The 14,943-nt window shown below is 38.6% G+C and overlaps 1 protein-coding gene across 1 annotated transcript in view; it reads left to right on the forward strand.

Moving 5' to 3' along the window:
- The window catches only part of DDX10 (DEAD-box helicase 10), a 166,044-nt gene that overhangs the window by 87,388 nt on the left and 63,713 nt on the right, over positions 1–14,943 (forward strand). The window contains exons 14-15 of the mRNA XM_061374426.1: positions 11,333–11,446; positions 13,645–13,806. Coding sequence (XP_061230410.1) covers positions 11,333–11,446; positions 13,645–13,806 — 276 coding nt within the window. The remainder of the gene's footprint in view (positions 1–11,332; positions 11,447–13,644; positions 13,807–14,943) is intronic.

The following is a 14,943-nucleotide window of genomic DNA, read 5'->3' on the forward strand; positions in this document are numbered from 1 at the left end:
TTACAGTACACAATGAGAAGCTTAGTTCATCTACTTGCTGGATTCCTGTAGAGGAAAAAATGCACATTTGCCTACTGCCACTGGCATACAAGTACACAAAGAACATAGAACAGTGCTGTTCTCCAAATCCAGTAAATCATGATTAAAAAAAAACTGGAGGGTCCAACATATTTTTAAACCAGCACAGCCAACAGGACTGAATCAGTTTGCAAGGGTTTTGCTTTTGTTCCACTACAGAAATACCCTGGGCAAAATTCTTGCCAAAAAGGATGGCCACTTAAAGTTACATGTAAGAGTTTGATAACTGTAGAATCATAGAATAGTTAGGGTTAGAGAGGACCTTACGATCATCTAGCTCCAACACCTCTGCCATGGGCAGGGACACCTCACACTAAACCATGTCACCCAAGGCTCTGTCCAACCTGCCCTTGACCACCACTGGGGATGGAGCATTCACAACTTCCTTGGGCAACCCATTCCAGTGCCTCACCACCCTCACAGTAAAGAACTTCCTCCTTATATCCAATCTAAACTTCCCCTGTTTAACTTTGAACCCATTACCTCTTGTCTTACCACTGCAGTCCCTAATGAAGAGTCCCTTCCCAGCATCCCTTTAGGCCCCCTTCAGATACTGGAAGGCTGCTATGAGGTCTCCACGCAGCCTTCTCTTCTCCAGGCTGAACAGCCCCAACTTTCTCATCCTGTCTTCATACGGAAGGTGCTTCAGCCCCCTGATCATCCTCTTTGCAAAGTGACTTTTTTTGTTACTTTCTGATGGTAGATCAGGAGAATGTAGTGAATAAAACATTTTAAGAAGCTTCAGCCTTGGCTGCTGTGGTGTTCCTGGGGCTGCGTGTGGTGGCTTTGAGGGAGAAAGGGAATGTCACACTGCTCACGGATGGTAAAATATATTCAACTTCAAAGGTTAAGCAGCATGAAACTGTGGTCTTGTCATCTCACCTTTTGACTTAAGATTCCTCTGCAGAGTATTTTTAAACCATAATTTTAATGATGCTATGGCATTTATTTAAGCCTTGGCTGATATAGTGATTATGTGGAAAAGTTTGTTGTGGTGTTTTGTTTTTCCTTCTTAGAATAACTGTCTTAATGACTAGAAAATACAGGTGCATTAAAAAAAACTTTATTCTTTAACCAAATTTTCTGTTCATTAAATGTCAGCTCAGCATTGCCTTCTTGCTCTACCATTCAGTGATCAGATTTCTCTGAATATTTCAAATTAACTGCCTTGCACTATGATAGTAAGTGCAGCTTGGGAGAGGAGTGATTCTGGGTCTTCTGGAGACTGAAAAAGTACAGGTTTCTGAATGTAGCATGTTCTCAGCACACCTGAAGGGTTTAAGTGTTCTTTTAATCCAAAACAAGATAGTGTCCCCCATCCCACTTGTCTCTCCTCACCCCATTTAGAGTGAGTGCCTTGTTGGGTGTTGAGTATTAGGTGGTGAATAGGTGCAGTCTTCTACCTTCTGTAAAGTAAGAAAAGGTCCTTGCTGGAGATATGTAATAGAACAGACGGTGCAAAGCAGGTGCAGGTTTTTCTGGCTCCTCACCTTCCCATTAAAGTGTTGTGGAGTTTGGGTTGGTTTGTTTGGTTGATTGTGGTGGTTGTGTTTTGTTATTGTTTTGGGGTTTTTGTTGGAAGTGACAGACAAAAGATGGTTATGTTTGAAGTAATCTGTAATGTGGTTCAATATCAAAGACTTTCAAGCTCTTATTTTGAATTTGCCGTGTTTTGCTGGAAATAACATCTTCATGATGGCCTTTAAAAAAAAAAAATGGAAGCACTGAAATACAGAGGAAGAATAGCAGTCAACAAAATCATTGGGTGTGCTTGTTAATTGGTGTCGTATGAGGACCACCTATTCCTTTACCAAAGTGTAATCTTCATTTTAGGATAACTGCAAGCAGTTCTCTTTGCTGTAGAAGTGCTGGAGAATTTGGTGGTTACTGTGTGTTTCTGTTGGATTTTACCAGAGGAACATTTTATTGTAATGATGCATACCTGTAATGACAGAGGTGGAATGAGAACATCTTATGTCTTGATCCAACACTGCAGTTACCTAGTGGTATTAATCATTATTGTATTCTTGTATTTATTCAGTCTGAGGCAGTCTTGTGTTATTAGGATATCTTGGCTTGTATTTGTTTCTTTTGAAATATAATTTTTCTGCCAACCTTAACCTCAAGAATAAGCAACAGCTATGTTAATGTTTGTTTTTGAGTTACAGTGTTCTGGAATGTCTTTATCTTCATTTATTCAGGCATAGTTATAACTTTACAGTCACTCACAATTCTCTGTTACACCTTCCTTTTAAATAAACTGCATGCGAAGTTGTAGTCTTGTGTTGCTAAAGATCTAATGCTTTAGAAGGGGTTGTCATTGCTGCTTATGCTTTCAGGTAATGGAAATTTTCAGGCTAATGTGGTAGTTGTACTGGAAAGTTAAAAAGTGTATTAAATAGAGACAACTTTCAAAGTGAGATATTATCTTATTACTGTAACACACATTACTTAAATAGTTGTTTTGTTCATATTGCATCTTACAGTGATAAACTTAGATATTATTTCTTCTATGATGTACTTAAAAGATTTGGAGAAGAAGATCTCTTATTTGGCAGATCAGTGACAAAAGTGTTGGCATTTGCAGATACTACAGTTGTGTGTAGAATGACATAATTTATAGTATCGAAATCAAACTTTTGTGGGCTGGGGAGCTTGACTCTTCACTAAAGTATTCTTTAAAATCTTCCTGTTCTGTGGAGGAGTCAGAGATATATATTAAAAAAAAATAGCCCAAACCAAAACCCCAAACAAAACAAAACAAAACAAAAAAAAAAAAAAAAAAAGAAAGCAGAGGGAGAGGGAAAAATAGAGAGAAATAAGCATGAAAAATTTGTTTTGCAATGCTACTTATTTGTGGTTACTTCTGGTATTGTGGGATTTTAAATCAGGGTAATATATTAACATTCTTTTTACAATATAGGAAATGAGAGCAGTGAACGTTTTCTCAGGGATGAAAGGACACAGATGCCCTTTTTACATTATTTTCATGATTTGGCTTAAATTTGTGGATGATAAATACTGCTGTGAGTGTAAAGATGTATTTCAGAAAGCATTTCAGGAATGTGTACCCATGATTTCTGAATTCTGTTAATTTCTGATTCTACAAAAGGGGCCTATAAGAAAGATGGGGAAGCACTTTTTAGCAGGGCCTGTTGCAATAGGATGAGGAATAATGATTTAAACCAAAAGAGGGGAGATTCAGGTGTGGTCTGAAGAAAAAATTCTTTACAATGAGGGTGATGAAATACTGGCACAGGTTACCCGGGGAGGTGATGGAAGTGACATCCCTGGAGACATTCAAGGCCAGGCTGGATGTGGTTCCGGGGAACCTGAGCTAGTTAAAGATGTCCCTGCTTGTTGCAGGGGGATTGGACTAGATGACCTTTGAAGGTCCCTTCCAACCCAAGCAGTTCTATGACTGTATGAATCTAAGTTCACAGTTGGAAATGCAGAGCTACTGATGGAACCCCTAATGCCCTGCAAAGATAGTTTGTGTTGAAAATGCTGGTGTCTTTGCCATTCTTTAGATGGTAAAGTGTTTTAGCAGTATTCTACAGATAGACTGCTGTGTGGTGTCAGAAACAGGAGTAAGATTTATCACTGAAGAACCATTTAATAAAGATTTCTGTAAGTTTAGTTCTTGTCTGTGTTTGGAGAGAAATACTGGGCATGGAGCCATTTACTGGTGCCTCTTTCTCCTTTTTTCTGCTATCGTACTCAATATACAGGTAAAAAAAATACTCTCCTTAATAAATACCTTCATTAAATGCAAGGAGTTGTAGGAAATACCCATCTAAATAATAGAACCAAGCTTATACATATAAACATACTGAAGGAAATTCTGGTTGTTTTTGTAAGTTGTAACTTGGCAAGTTTTTAATCCTCATTTTGCATTTTGTGTTAAAGGCTGACATTTTAAGCTTACTTTTCTGTTTGCATGGCTTAATTTAATTTATGTTATAGAAAATATGAGTGTGTTGTTTACTGAGATGTTGTCTCTAATGAAACAAAAACTCTAAAATTCAGATGTAATCTTTTGTCTAACAGTAATCAAAAACAAAGGCAAGCATCGTCTATGCGTGTTGTTGCCATAGTACAGTTCTGTCTTTGCTATGGTTTCTTGTATCTGTTGCCGTTTCTTTAATATTAAGGGCAATTTACATCGGAATGATAATGTAGTGAACTACTGGTCTTGTGTTCTTTGTCCCTAATGTGGCTATCAATATTGAATAGTAGTATTAGGAGCTTTTCTTAATTCCTTTTTTTATTTTTTTTCTTCTTTTTTGCTGTGACTTGGAAAAGATTCGTATCTGTGCTGTTCTGTATGCTGAGTGCTTCTTCCTTTTGAATACCAACCTGGATTTATCCTTATTGCCACAACCATTACTGTAACAGCTGTGCTCAGTTCTCTTAGAATACTTCACCACAGCAAAATTGGTCTTACATGTATTACATTAAAAGAAACTCAACACATGTTAAGTTCGACACTTTCCCACACGACATCCTTGTCTCTAAACTGGAGAGACATCAATTTGATAGGTGGACTGCTTGGTGGATAAAGAACTGGGTGGATGGCCGCACACAGAGTTGTGGTCAATGGCTCAATGTCCAGCTGGAGACCAGTAACGAGTGATGTCCATGAGGGATCGGGTGTTGGAACTGGTCTTGTTTAACATCTTTGTCGCTGACATGGACAGTGGGATTGAGTGCACCCTCAGCAAGTTTGCCGATGACACCAAGCTGTGTGGTTCGATTGATACGCTGGAGGGAAGGAATGCCATCCAGAGGGACCTTGACACACTTGTGAGATGGGCTGATGCCAACCTCATGAAGTTTAACCATGCCAAGTGCAAGGTCCTACACCTGGGTCAGAGCAATCCCAGGCACAGCTACAGGCTGGGCAGAGAAGAGATTCAGAGCAGCCCTGCAGAGAAGGACTTGGGGGTGTTGGTTGATGAGAAAATGAACATGAGCCGGCTTCAGTGTGCGCTTGCCCAGAAAGCCAACCGTATCCTGGGCTGCATCAAAAGGAATGTGACCAGCAGGTCAAAGGAGGTGATCCTGCCCCTCTACTCTGCTCTTGTGTTGGAACTAGATGGTTGGATGGTCGTGTTGGGTGTTGGAACTAGATGATCGTAAGGTCCTTTCCAACCCTAACTATTCTGTGTTAACAAATAAGCTTGTTTTCCTAGGAAAGCCTTGGGGAGTTGTGTTGTGGAAGTGGAAGAATGGTTTAAAGAACTTTTCTGCTTCTCAGTGTCTTTGGCTTGTTCTGGTGTTCATGACAGTTCAAAGCACCCGGTGGCTTTTGAGCAATCAGCAGAAATCAGGAAGGACTGAAATAGCTGTCATTGCAGAGAAGTGGGCTTGAAATTAAAACAGAGACCATGTCGCTACTACAGATCTTGAAGGAAACCAGCATCTATATATCTCCTTGTGGTCATGCTGCATCCTAGGATTTCTGCTTCTCTGGCCCTTTAAACTCAGCAGAGAGGCAGATGACTGGTTGAATCAAATTGTATTACTAAGAGGAAGCTTTTTGGTGTTCAGAGTTTTGTAGGCGCTTGAAGTAATATGGACTTCAAAGTCTGGTTATTTTGCTTCTCTTGATGTTTTCCTTCTTATGTGTTATTATGTGTAAGGTGTGAAATCTGTATCTCGCTTCTGCTTCTATTGTTAGATATTTGTCAGGAGGAGTGAAAATTTCTCTCACCTCTAAACCTTTTCTTTGCTGTAGGTAATCAAAGCATTGTAGTTTGAGTTTGGGAATTTTATGGGGTTCAGACATAATGCTTGATGGTTAAGGTGCTTTAGGCCAGTGGTTGGAGGATATTCAATCTTCTGAAGGTTTTGTAGTGCCTGCCACATAAAATCCATGTCTGTATGCTCTCTGGAGCATGAAGAAGAAGATGGCTCTTCTCTTTGTCTCAAGTTTGGTAGCTTCAAATCTGGCAAGCCTGTGTCTTATTCTGTGGGGAATTACTTCTAAGTCTGAACTCGGTAGCTTGACACGGGGGTTGACGTGCTTGGTGAGAATAAAAATGTGGCAATACTTGCTCCTGTTGTGGGCAGTTTCTTGAAGAAATACAAAACAAGTGTGTGAAATTGAGTACCACATCAATTTTTGTTTCTCAGAGGTGATTGTGTCGAATTCTGGGTAAAGTAATGTAATAATGTTGGGAGAGATGGGAAAATATTTCAGGTACAGCACCATTCTTCCTGGGTATTTTAAAGTATAAGCAGATGGAAGAAAAAAAACCCCATAAATACCCTAGAAAAGCAGTAATGCTTGTTACAAGTAATGCTTGTGAGTGGAAAATTGTTAACCTTTTTCTACTAATACTTTACTGTGCTACAGTAATGTCCTTTTGTTAGACAGCTTCTGTAGTGAATATACTGTGCTGGCTTTCACAGTCTCATTGAGTGGAAATTAAAACGGAAGTTGCAGTTAGAAATAAAGAAACTTTATGTTTGATGATTTGTAATACTCCAAAGGGCAAAGCAAATGTGATTGTCTTGGTTACTCTAAGATACTGTAAGTGCTTAGATACTGAGTTACTGAGGATTGCGTACTCAGTCGAAACTATTGACTTGAAAAATTGTATTAGTGAGAAAAATAATTCCATATTAGAATAGCAAAATTTTCTGACATTTGTGTTCCTGATGCCCTGTCTTTTGAGAAAACAAAAAATAATTTAAAAAATAGTAAATCTTATGTCTTAAACTTGTCAGTGTCTTCATTTAGAAAACCTTAGTCATAGATTCAGCTAAGAATCTTAGATCTTTTAAGCAAGAAAACAAAAGCTTTCTCCTTGAGAAAAATGGAAAAGAACTTGTCTATTAGCTGTATTGTTTCTGATTATATATCAAAATGTTTGAATTTTCTGTGCTTCTAAGAGCTAGGTTTTGTTCTAACTCATTAAATAATCCAGCAAGCCATCTGGCATGTACACGTGTGAAAGGAAGAAGAAATTTAGGCTTTTGATTAATAACAATAGAAAATCCCCCAAGCCTGCAGCTGAGCCTGCGTTTTATGGAATTTTTATGAACTTGTGTGACTCAGCTTCTAATATTTAACTGTTACATCTAATAGTTAACCGTTACATACCATTCTAAGTAGGCTGATTATCACTTTGGTCTTGTTTGATCAGTTCATTGCCACTTCTTCATAGAAGAAAAGCTGAGCTTGAGGGCCAGTTTTATTGGGCATATGGCAAAATGTGCATGCTGGTGTGCAGCAGGTACCCTCTTCTCATTGAGGAGGCAGCATATGTGTGTGCAGTTGGCTGGTGCTTTATCTTGTGTAAGTTCAGCTGCAGAATCCCTTTGATACCTGACAGCAACATGAAAACCTGTGCCCACTCCATGCATGCAGTCTGTGTGTGTTGGGGGCTTATTTGATTGTATAATTCAGTTTTAGAAACGGATTTGCTTGGGTACATATTAGTTGAGCAGGTTTTGATGCACAGTGTTTTCTGACTGACCCAGTCAGTGTGGGGAGCTGCTATGCCCTCTCAGCTCACTTTAAAACATGCAGACGCATGGCTTGCTCTGGCACTGGGGGCAAGGTCTGGTTATCAGCAGAAACCCTTCTTCCGTTCCTGTCTGCTGATGTGACAGTGCTTCTGCCTGCAAAGGCTGTGACCCCAGATTTCAGCTGTTTACTGAGCAGTTAAGGAGAAGTCACTGCTCCTGCCGCAGTTGAGTGCCTTGCACCACTTGAGGTTAACAGATGGAGACCTTTTGGCAGCCTCCAGCAGCTGGCCGTGTCTGCAGGTTTGGTGTGCTCATTGTGAAGAAAAGAGGTGAAGCCACAGAGAACGTGGGTTAAATGCCAGCCTGCTGCTTTTGAGTTACAGTATCTTGTAGTAAAAGAGATTAAAACGGTGATGGCTCTGGAGATTATGAAAGCCTGAGGTCTGCTATCCAGTGATATGAAGCTTCTCACAGTGGATGAATCAGATTCCTGCTTGATGGGAATTTGATGTTTCAATGTACCCGTTCAAATGTGGGAGCAAAGCAAAGACAGGCAATGGCATTAGAAATTCGAGTGAGGGATTTGGGTATTTGAGTAAGGGGCCACAGGGGTAGTGTGGGTGGGTGAGGAGGCTGTGAGCTGAGATGGATGAAAACAACACATCCTGTGCCAAGACTGCAGCCAGTTAGAGGAACTCTTGGCTCAGATATGTTAAAGATGGAGCAGTAGCCGCTGCTGCAGGAGATATGAGGGAAGGTTCTTGAGATGTGGGGAGTAGATGCTCTAAAAGATGCTACTAAAGACATGTGGAAGGAGTGACTCAGATGACAGGAGAGATTTTAGGACTATATAGTAACTCCAGAACAATGTAAGAGAGGTCCCAGGAGAGGACCAAAGCGTTTTTGGGACCCCACAGTAGCTCCAGCACTATATACAGTACCTGGCTCACCTGCCTCACTTTTCTTCTGGACCACGTAGCCTTCCCCCCGTGGGACATGGAGGCCATGTCAGGAGCCACTGCGCTAACCCACCCAACTTCCCTTGTGGGCTGCACCACTTCTCCTGCTGAACACTGAAGTCATGTGGGCACAATTTTACAACTTACATTTGTGATGAAAACGTTTTGCTGTCTGAGCCCATTTGGTCTTAAACTGTCCCATCAGTCAGGAGAGAGTGTCTGAAGCTCAGGGAACCTTGATAGCTATTGTCTTTGAATAGTGTTTAGTAAAGCAATGAAAATGTCCTAATGAAAAACCACTTTAATTATCTATGGGGTGTGTAGAGTTTATACTAATGCTCTTCCTGTATGATTTTTGAAATTATGATGTCATACCTTGCCTTAATGCTGCAGATTGTAAACCTGCCAAATTCACACATCGATTTTATACTGTACTGTTTAGGTCTGTAGTGAGAAAATTTAGCCTCCCATTTTTTTCTTCCTCGTCATGTTACTCCTTTTGCTTGGAAATTTTGTCCTATCCCATTTTTTTTCCATGCTACTTTGCAGTATCAAAATACTTCTGCTTCTCAACATCACACAGGGGAGGGAGGGGGAAAAAGGTACAGCTGGAAACATTGCCTATGTATGCATAGAAAGACAGCACATTGGATATTTGTGTTCTTTAGTCAGGAAAACTTGTTTTAAACTAAGAAATACAGAAAACCAAGATGCACATTTAAATATAATTTTACAAAATATAAATGTATCAATTTGAAGATTTCAGTCCCTTTTTTTTTTTTTTCCTACATTGCCACAGTATGCTGGTACCAGTAATGCAGAAATGGAAGTTTATAAAAACCAAACAGACAGAAAACCACCCAAATCCAAAACCAAGCCAAAGCAAAAAAAGCCCCACCCAAATCCCCCAAAACAATCAAAAGCACCTGGTGAAAGGAAATGTTAAGTATTATCCTACTACCCTGAAGTACAGCTCTCTTTAAATTCTTCTCCTGGACAATTCCCCTTGTTCTACTAAATAGCCTTTATTTCCAGGTAAAGGTTTTGTGCTTATGCAGACTCTCAAACACTGTATTTGTAGGGTAAGCACCAGGAGTGAGGGAGCAGCAGGGCTTTCTGAGCTGTTAAAGGTGTGCATAAGGAGCAGTAGATGCATAGTGCAACAAAAATCATAGGGCAATACTGAGGACGTAAGTGCTGCTACAGTTACTATTTCCTATAATAGATATGGTCATTACTTGATAACAGCGCAGTAGCAGTCACAAGCCATTTTTCTTGTTACGAAGGCTGTAATTTTTCTCTTTTATAGTTCATATTTCAGTGCATTAGTGTGCTGACCATAATGACAGTGACTTTCTGAATTAATTTTTTTGCTTCCTTTTATAGTGGATTTGGTATAGAACATGAAACTGATGAAAATCACCAAAATAAAAAGTGACAAAAAGCTCATTTTTATTTTTTTATTTTTTTCCTGTGGTTGCTTTGGCCACTTGCTATTATTTATCAGAAGTTTAGGCAGTTTAGTGACTGTTCTTCAGGCACTTTTTCCCGAGTAGTGGAGCTTTGCAGTCTTTGTAGGATGATGGATGATTTGTGGGTCGTGTGCTATGGAGTCTTCATGTATTCCAGCAGAATACTTTCTGCAGTAGCAGTTATGGCTTCAAATGTCGTTTGTCTGTACTGTGCCCTGTTAGATGCCTGAACACATATGGCCTTTGTTCTTGTAAGGAAAGCTCTCAGAAGAAGAGCTGGAGGTTGTTAATCTCCATGTTCATTGGTTCCATGATGTTACTACCAGATGGGTGGCTCTGTGAAACCTATGCAGGTTATCCGTAGATGTGATGATTTATTTTCCACTGCATTTTACAGAAGTTACAAGAATGGTCTTCCCAGAATTGCAGTCCACCTCCAAAATGCGACAATACCGTGGATAAATCCTCAGTCTTTGTCAAAAATAAGTCACCTCCTCACCTCTTCTTTCTAACAGCAAGATTGAACACACAAATAATAAATGTTAACTTCAGTGTCAGTATGTTTTATACAGGGATGCTGTTTTGCTGGTAATACTTGCTCTCTGGTCAGTGTTGCTTTTTCAGGGGTAGCCAGGGAAGAGCCACCTAAACCTGTTGGAAGCAGCGTTAATATCTGGATTCACAATCTTTGCTGACTCATGTATTAGTTTCCTTAGTGTCGTCACCGCTTTGTTTCACTTCAGCTTTTTTTCCTGTGATGCTAATAGCTTTTGTGATTCTAAATGTTACTTAATACTAAGTTTGGTAAACATCAATAACTGATGTTCTATACCCTGATGGGACTGCAAGGGACAAAAACTATGAAATAGGAAGGTTCATGTGTGGCCATTTTTGCCCTTTATTGCCACAGAAGTGACTCAAACTGGTGTGCTGTGGTGCCTGGGGACATTTTGATGACTATTGAGATCAAAGTCGTATTTGATCAGTTGTAGCTAATGGTTCCAGTCAGTTCTACTGGATTTCTTGTCTGATAAGGCTTGCTAACAGCATAAGCTGGTGAATGTAGTGTCTTTGTCCCCAAAAGGTTAATGAGATACGAATGAGTCAGGTGTCCTGCTGCTGGCAGGATTTAAATTATGCTGAATTTTCATTAGAGTAAATGAGTTCTACATGATACAGCATGATTAAACCACTTTTATAAAAGGTCTGTGAGCTAATTTTTACTCAAAATTACTCTTACTCATGTGTTTTAGGAATTACATTTTAATATAGCTAATTGCTTTTGAGAAAGTTTGAAGCGCGTACTCTGTGAATAGAAAAAAAGTCTCATTTTCTTTTACACAGAATGTATCAAAAACAAAGCTGAAGAAAAAAACAACTAAAACCCAAGAAGCCAAAAAAATCTTGAAGAAGAAATTTAAAGTCAACACAAAGATAGTCTTTACCGAAGATGGAGAGGTAAGATTAATTCAAAGTAGCTGTATTTTGGTGGGATATGTTGCTGCATATTGTAAATACTTCCAAATCTGTATTGAATTGTAGTTGAATTGTATGTGTAGTTTCTATAAAGACAAAAATAGTTTTACTTTAGATCCATATAAAAAAGATGCACTTCTAAAAAACTGTGTGGTTTCTGTAATTGGTTTAAGTTTTGCAAAACTGTGCAGCTTCCACTTAGAATGCAGTTCCATTGGGAAAAAGGAATGCTGAGCACTGACCTCTTTTCACCTTTGTGTGTGTAAGATACTTGTATGAAAGCTGTTAGTGGATATACAGAACCCTGCCTCTTTTTTGCCCATTATCCTCAATTTCAGGAGAATGAAGAGCCTTTTTTTTCCTTAGAGAAACGTAAACCAGTTTTCCTGTAGCTATTTGCCAGAGCTCCCCTACGTCTTGAGTTACTGTACTGCAATTAAAAGAAGCCCCTGGTTTTCCTTCCAGCATTCACTATTTCTAGATTATAAGTTTTGTTAGGAAAGCTAAGGAAGTACCACATTTTCACCTGCTGCTGCTGATGTAGTGCATTGAAATTTGCCAGTAATTTAATCCGATCTTTTAATAGCCTCTGGAAAAACATATTGATTTTATACTGAAAGGAACTATAGTGGATGCTAGTCACTGTAAGGTTTCACTGTGGTGATAACCTCACTAGCAAGTCTCCATGCTCCATAAACCTAAGATTTGATTTCATTACTTCAGATGCTGTGTGTGTTGTTTTTCCACTTCCAGCGTTAGGAAACAAAATAGTTTTTTGGGATTTTTTTTTTAACTCTAGATTAATTTCAGTAAGACGCAAACTGAAAGAGAGGTCATCTTTGCAAGTATGTATTGCTTTTGTAACCAAATAAACTAAAGCATTTTATCTTGCAGCTGAAGGTAGCATAGGCATGTAATTAATGATGTTTGACAAAATCTGAAGGGTTTTAGAGGTTGCCCCATTATCTGAGAATTATATTTTCAGATATTTTTAGACATTCAGAAGCTCTTGCTTTTATGAAGATGTTTTATTTGTCTATGCAATGAAGCATAAAGGAGCGAGGAGGGAGGAAAAATAACTAGCGCAAAGATTATAGTTAGAAAAGCAACACAATAGAGAAGGGGTGACTTAGTTAAGGAAACATAAAGTTTGCATCTATGGATATTGTTCCTGCTTTTTTTCTGAGCTCTGTAAAACTGTGCTTGAAGTTTTACTGTTCTAGTCCACACACTTCTCTTTGATAAAATAAAGCTCCTTTAGGAAAAGTATCTTTCTGGAAAATACAAAAACACAAACTCCGTTTTACAACAAGAAGGAGAAACAGTAGGTTGGCTTTATCAGTGTCTAGGTGAGTAACACCCTGTGTGCATTTGGAAGTCCTAAAGATGTTTGATTTTGTAATTGTTATCTGAAATACATTCTATATTTTCTGCCATATAGTTTCTTTTTAACAGTTACTACTCTACTAGCCCATAAGCAAGAATGATTTTTCAATGACTACCCCCAGATAATGTCTGCTCATACCATGAGGTATAAACTATTAGGTCACAAGATAGGTGGGGATATTTTTTTGGTGAATATGTAACCTTTTTGCTCTAGAGCTTCAGGTATTTAGGAAGGCTGGATGTGTTCAGCATGTCATCTGCAAGTCAAACTTGAATCATCCTTGCTTCCCCCCAGAACGTTAACCTGCCATCATGGTTTTCTGTGTACTGTGTGATGAAGGCTTGTTTCATTTTTATCTCGGTTAATGTGTTGCAATATTGAATGTCCATGTAAAAACATACTGTTGAGATTTAGCAGTGTTTTGTTTTGTTCCATATGTTCTGGAGAGTCATTTTTTAAAAGTAAGTATAATTTTTCTTCCAGAATGACTAGGAGGATTATAAATTACTTGTTCCATTAGGTAAAGAGAGAAAATATGGGAAGAAATTCAAGTGATTCCATTAAACAGGAATAGGGTGTAATGGAGATTTTTTTTTTCCAATACTGATTTTTGACTGAATGTGATTTGAAATAATGTATCTGAGTTTGTATTGTGCAAAAGTATTGTTTGTTTCCTTTCCAAATGATCTTTCTTAGTCTAGAAAAATAAGGTATTGGAATATTTAGGGCATCAAAACTTTGATAGGGAAAGAATGTTTAACCATTATTTTTCTTGTTGACATGTGTAATTCAGTTAGTGCAGCAGTGGCCACCTGTGCAAAAATCCAGTTTGGCGCAAGCAGATGAGGAAGATGATGCCAGTGGTATCAACTTAGAGAAAGCTAAAGAGTTACTACGGGAAGAAGACAAATTTGACAAAGAAGAATATAGGAAGAAAGTAAAGGAAAAACATAGGGTAAGTTGATTTCTACTTCAGTTACTGAATTGTAGAAATAGGTAATGTGGTATGGATTGCTCAGTGAAGAAAAGTACTTAAATATGTTTGTGAAATGAGTACAAGTGCATTTAAATTTTCAGGAATACATTGCACTCAGGAAGACAGTTCTGACGTAAGTAGCTGGATAACACAAAGTCTTATGCAATAGCAGTTGAGGGCAACATTGGAGCTTAATTTATATGTTTAAAAATCTGCTAAGAGTTTAGTGGGAGCATAATTTTTTTTGAGCACTGTTCAGTGAAAGGGTATGTTTCACAAAAGGAAAGTGTTGTTTGGCATATGTGCTCTAACATGCTGAAGATGTTTAGGGGGAAGGGGAATTGAAAGAGTGTCTCTGAAATGTCTTCAGATACCACTTGCTCAGCATTCAGTACTACATTTCAGGTAGGCAAAGTGCTTAACTTTTTGCATCAGTGTTACTGGGGCTATCAGAATGTATTTCATGGGTTATTCAAATACTGTCATATAACTTTGGCTGTAATTTGAAAACTTCAGTATCTGCAGTTTGTCTTCTCTCTCTATTATTTTTCATGGATCAAAGCAGAGTTTTCTGCCCTTGTCATGTCCCAGTCAAAAGGAACACAGCCCGGTGTCTTTGAATATAAGGATCGCTCTGTTAGTCATTGTGACAAGGGCTTGTGTTTCTCCAGATAATGGATGTGAGATCCCAAGACTACATGTTATTAAAGGCCTGCTTTGTACTCAAAGCTGCTAATTTTCAAAGCATTAAAGGTGGTTTTTATTGCTCTGCTCTGCAAATGCTGACTTTATCCAGTTTGACTTTATCTACTGATTGCTAGGGATTAGTGCTAGATGTTTTAATGTCTATGAAGGTTTGTATTTGAGCAAAATAATTTGGAGGGGATTTGTGAAAGCTTCAGGTTACATTTAGGCACTGGTGTATTCCAGCTGAAGTCAAAGCATACTTCACACATTTAACTTGAAAGTCTACTATAGTCCTGGTACAGTCATTTGGCATCTACAAAAAAATCTCACCTTTCCTTTAGCAAAGTTTTGCATTTGAAAGTAGTTGCAAAGAAATGTTTTCTGTGTTACAGTTGAAATCATAGACAATTTTACAGGAAGCAGTGCTAT

Source organism: Neopsephotus bourkii, unplaced genomic scaffold (assembly GCF_033783945.1).
Source record: "Neopsephotus bourkii isolate Nb327-2 ecotype Australia unplaced genomic scaffold, CSIRO-AGI_Nbou_v1 NB_1638, whole genome shotgun sequence".
Taxonomy (NCBI): Eukaryota; Metazoa; Chordata; class Aves; order Psittaciformes; family Psittacidae; genus Neopsephotus; species Neopsephotus bourkii.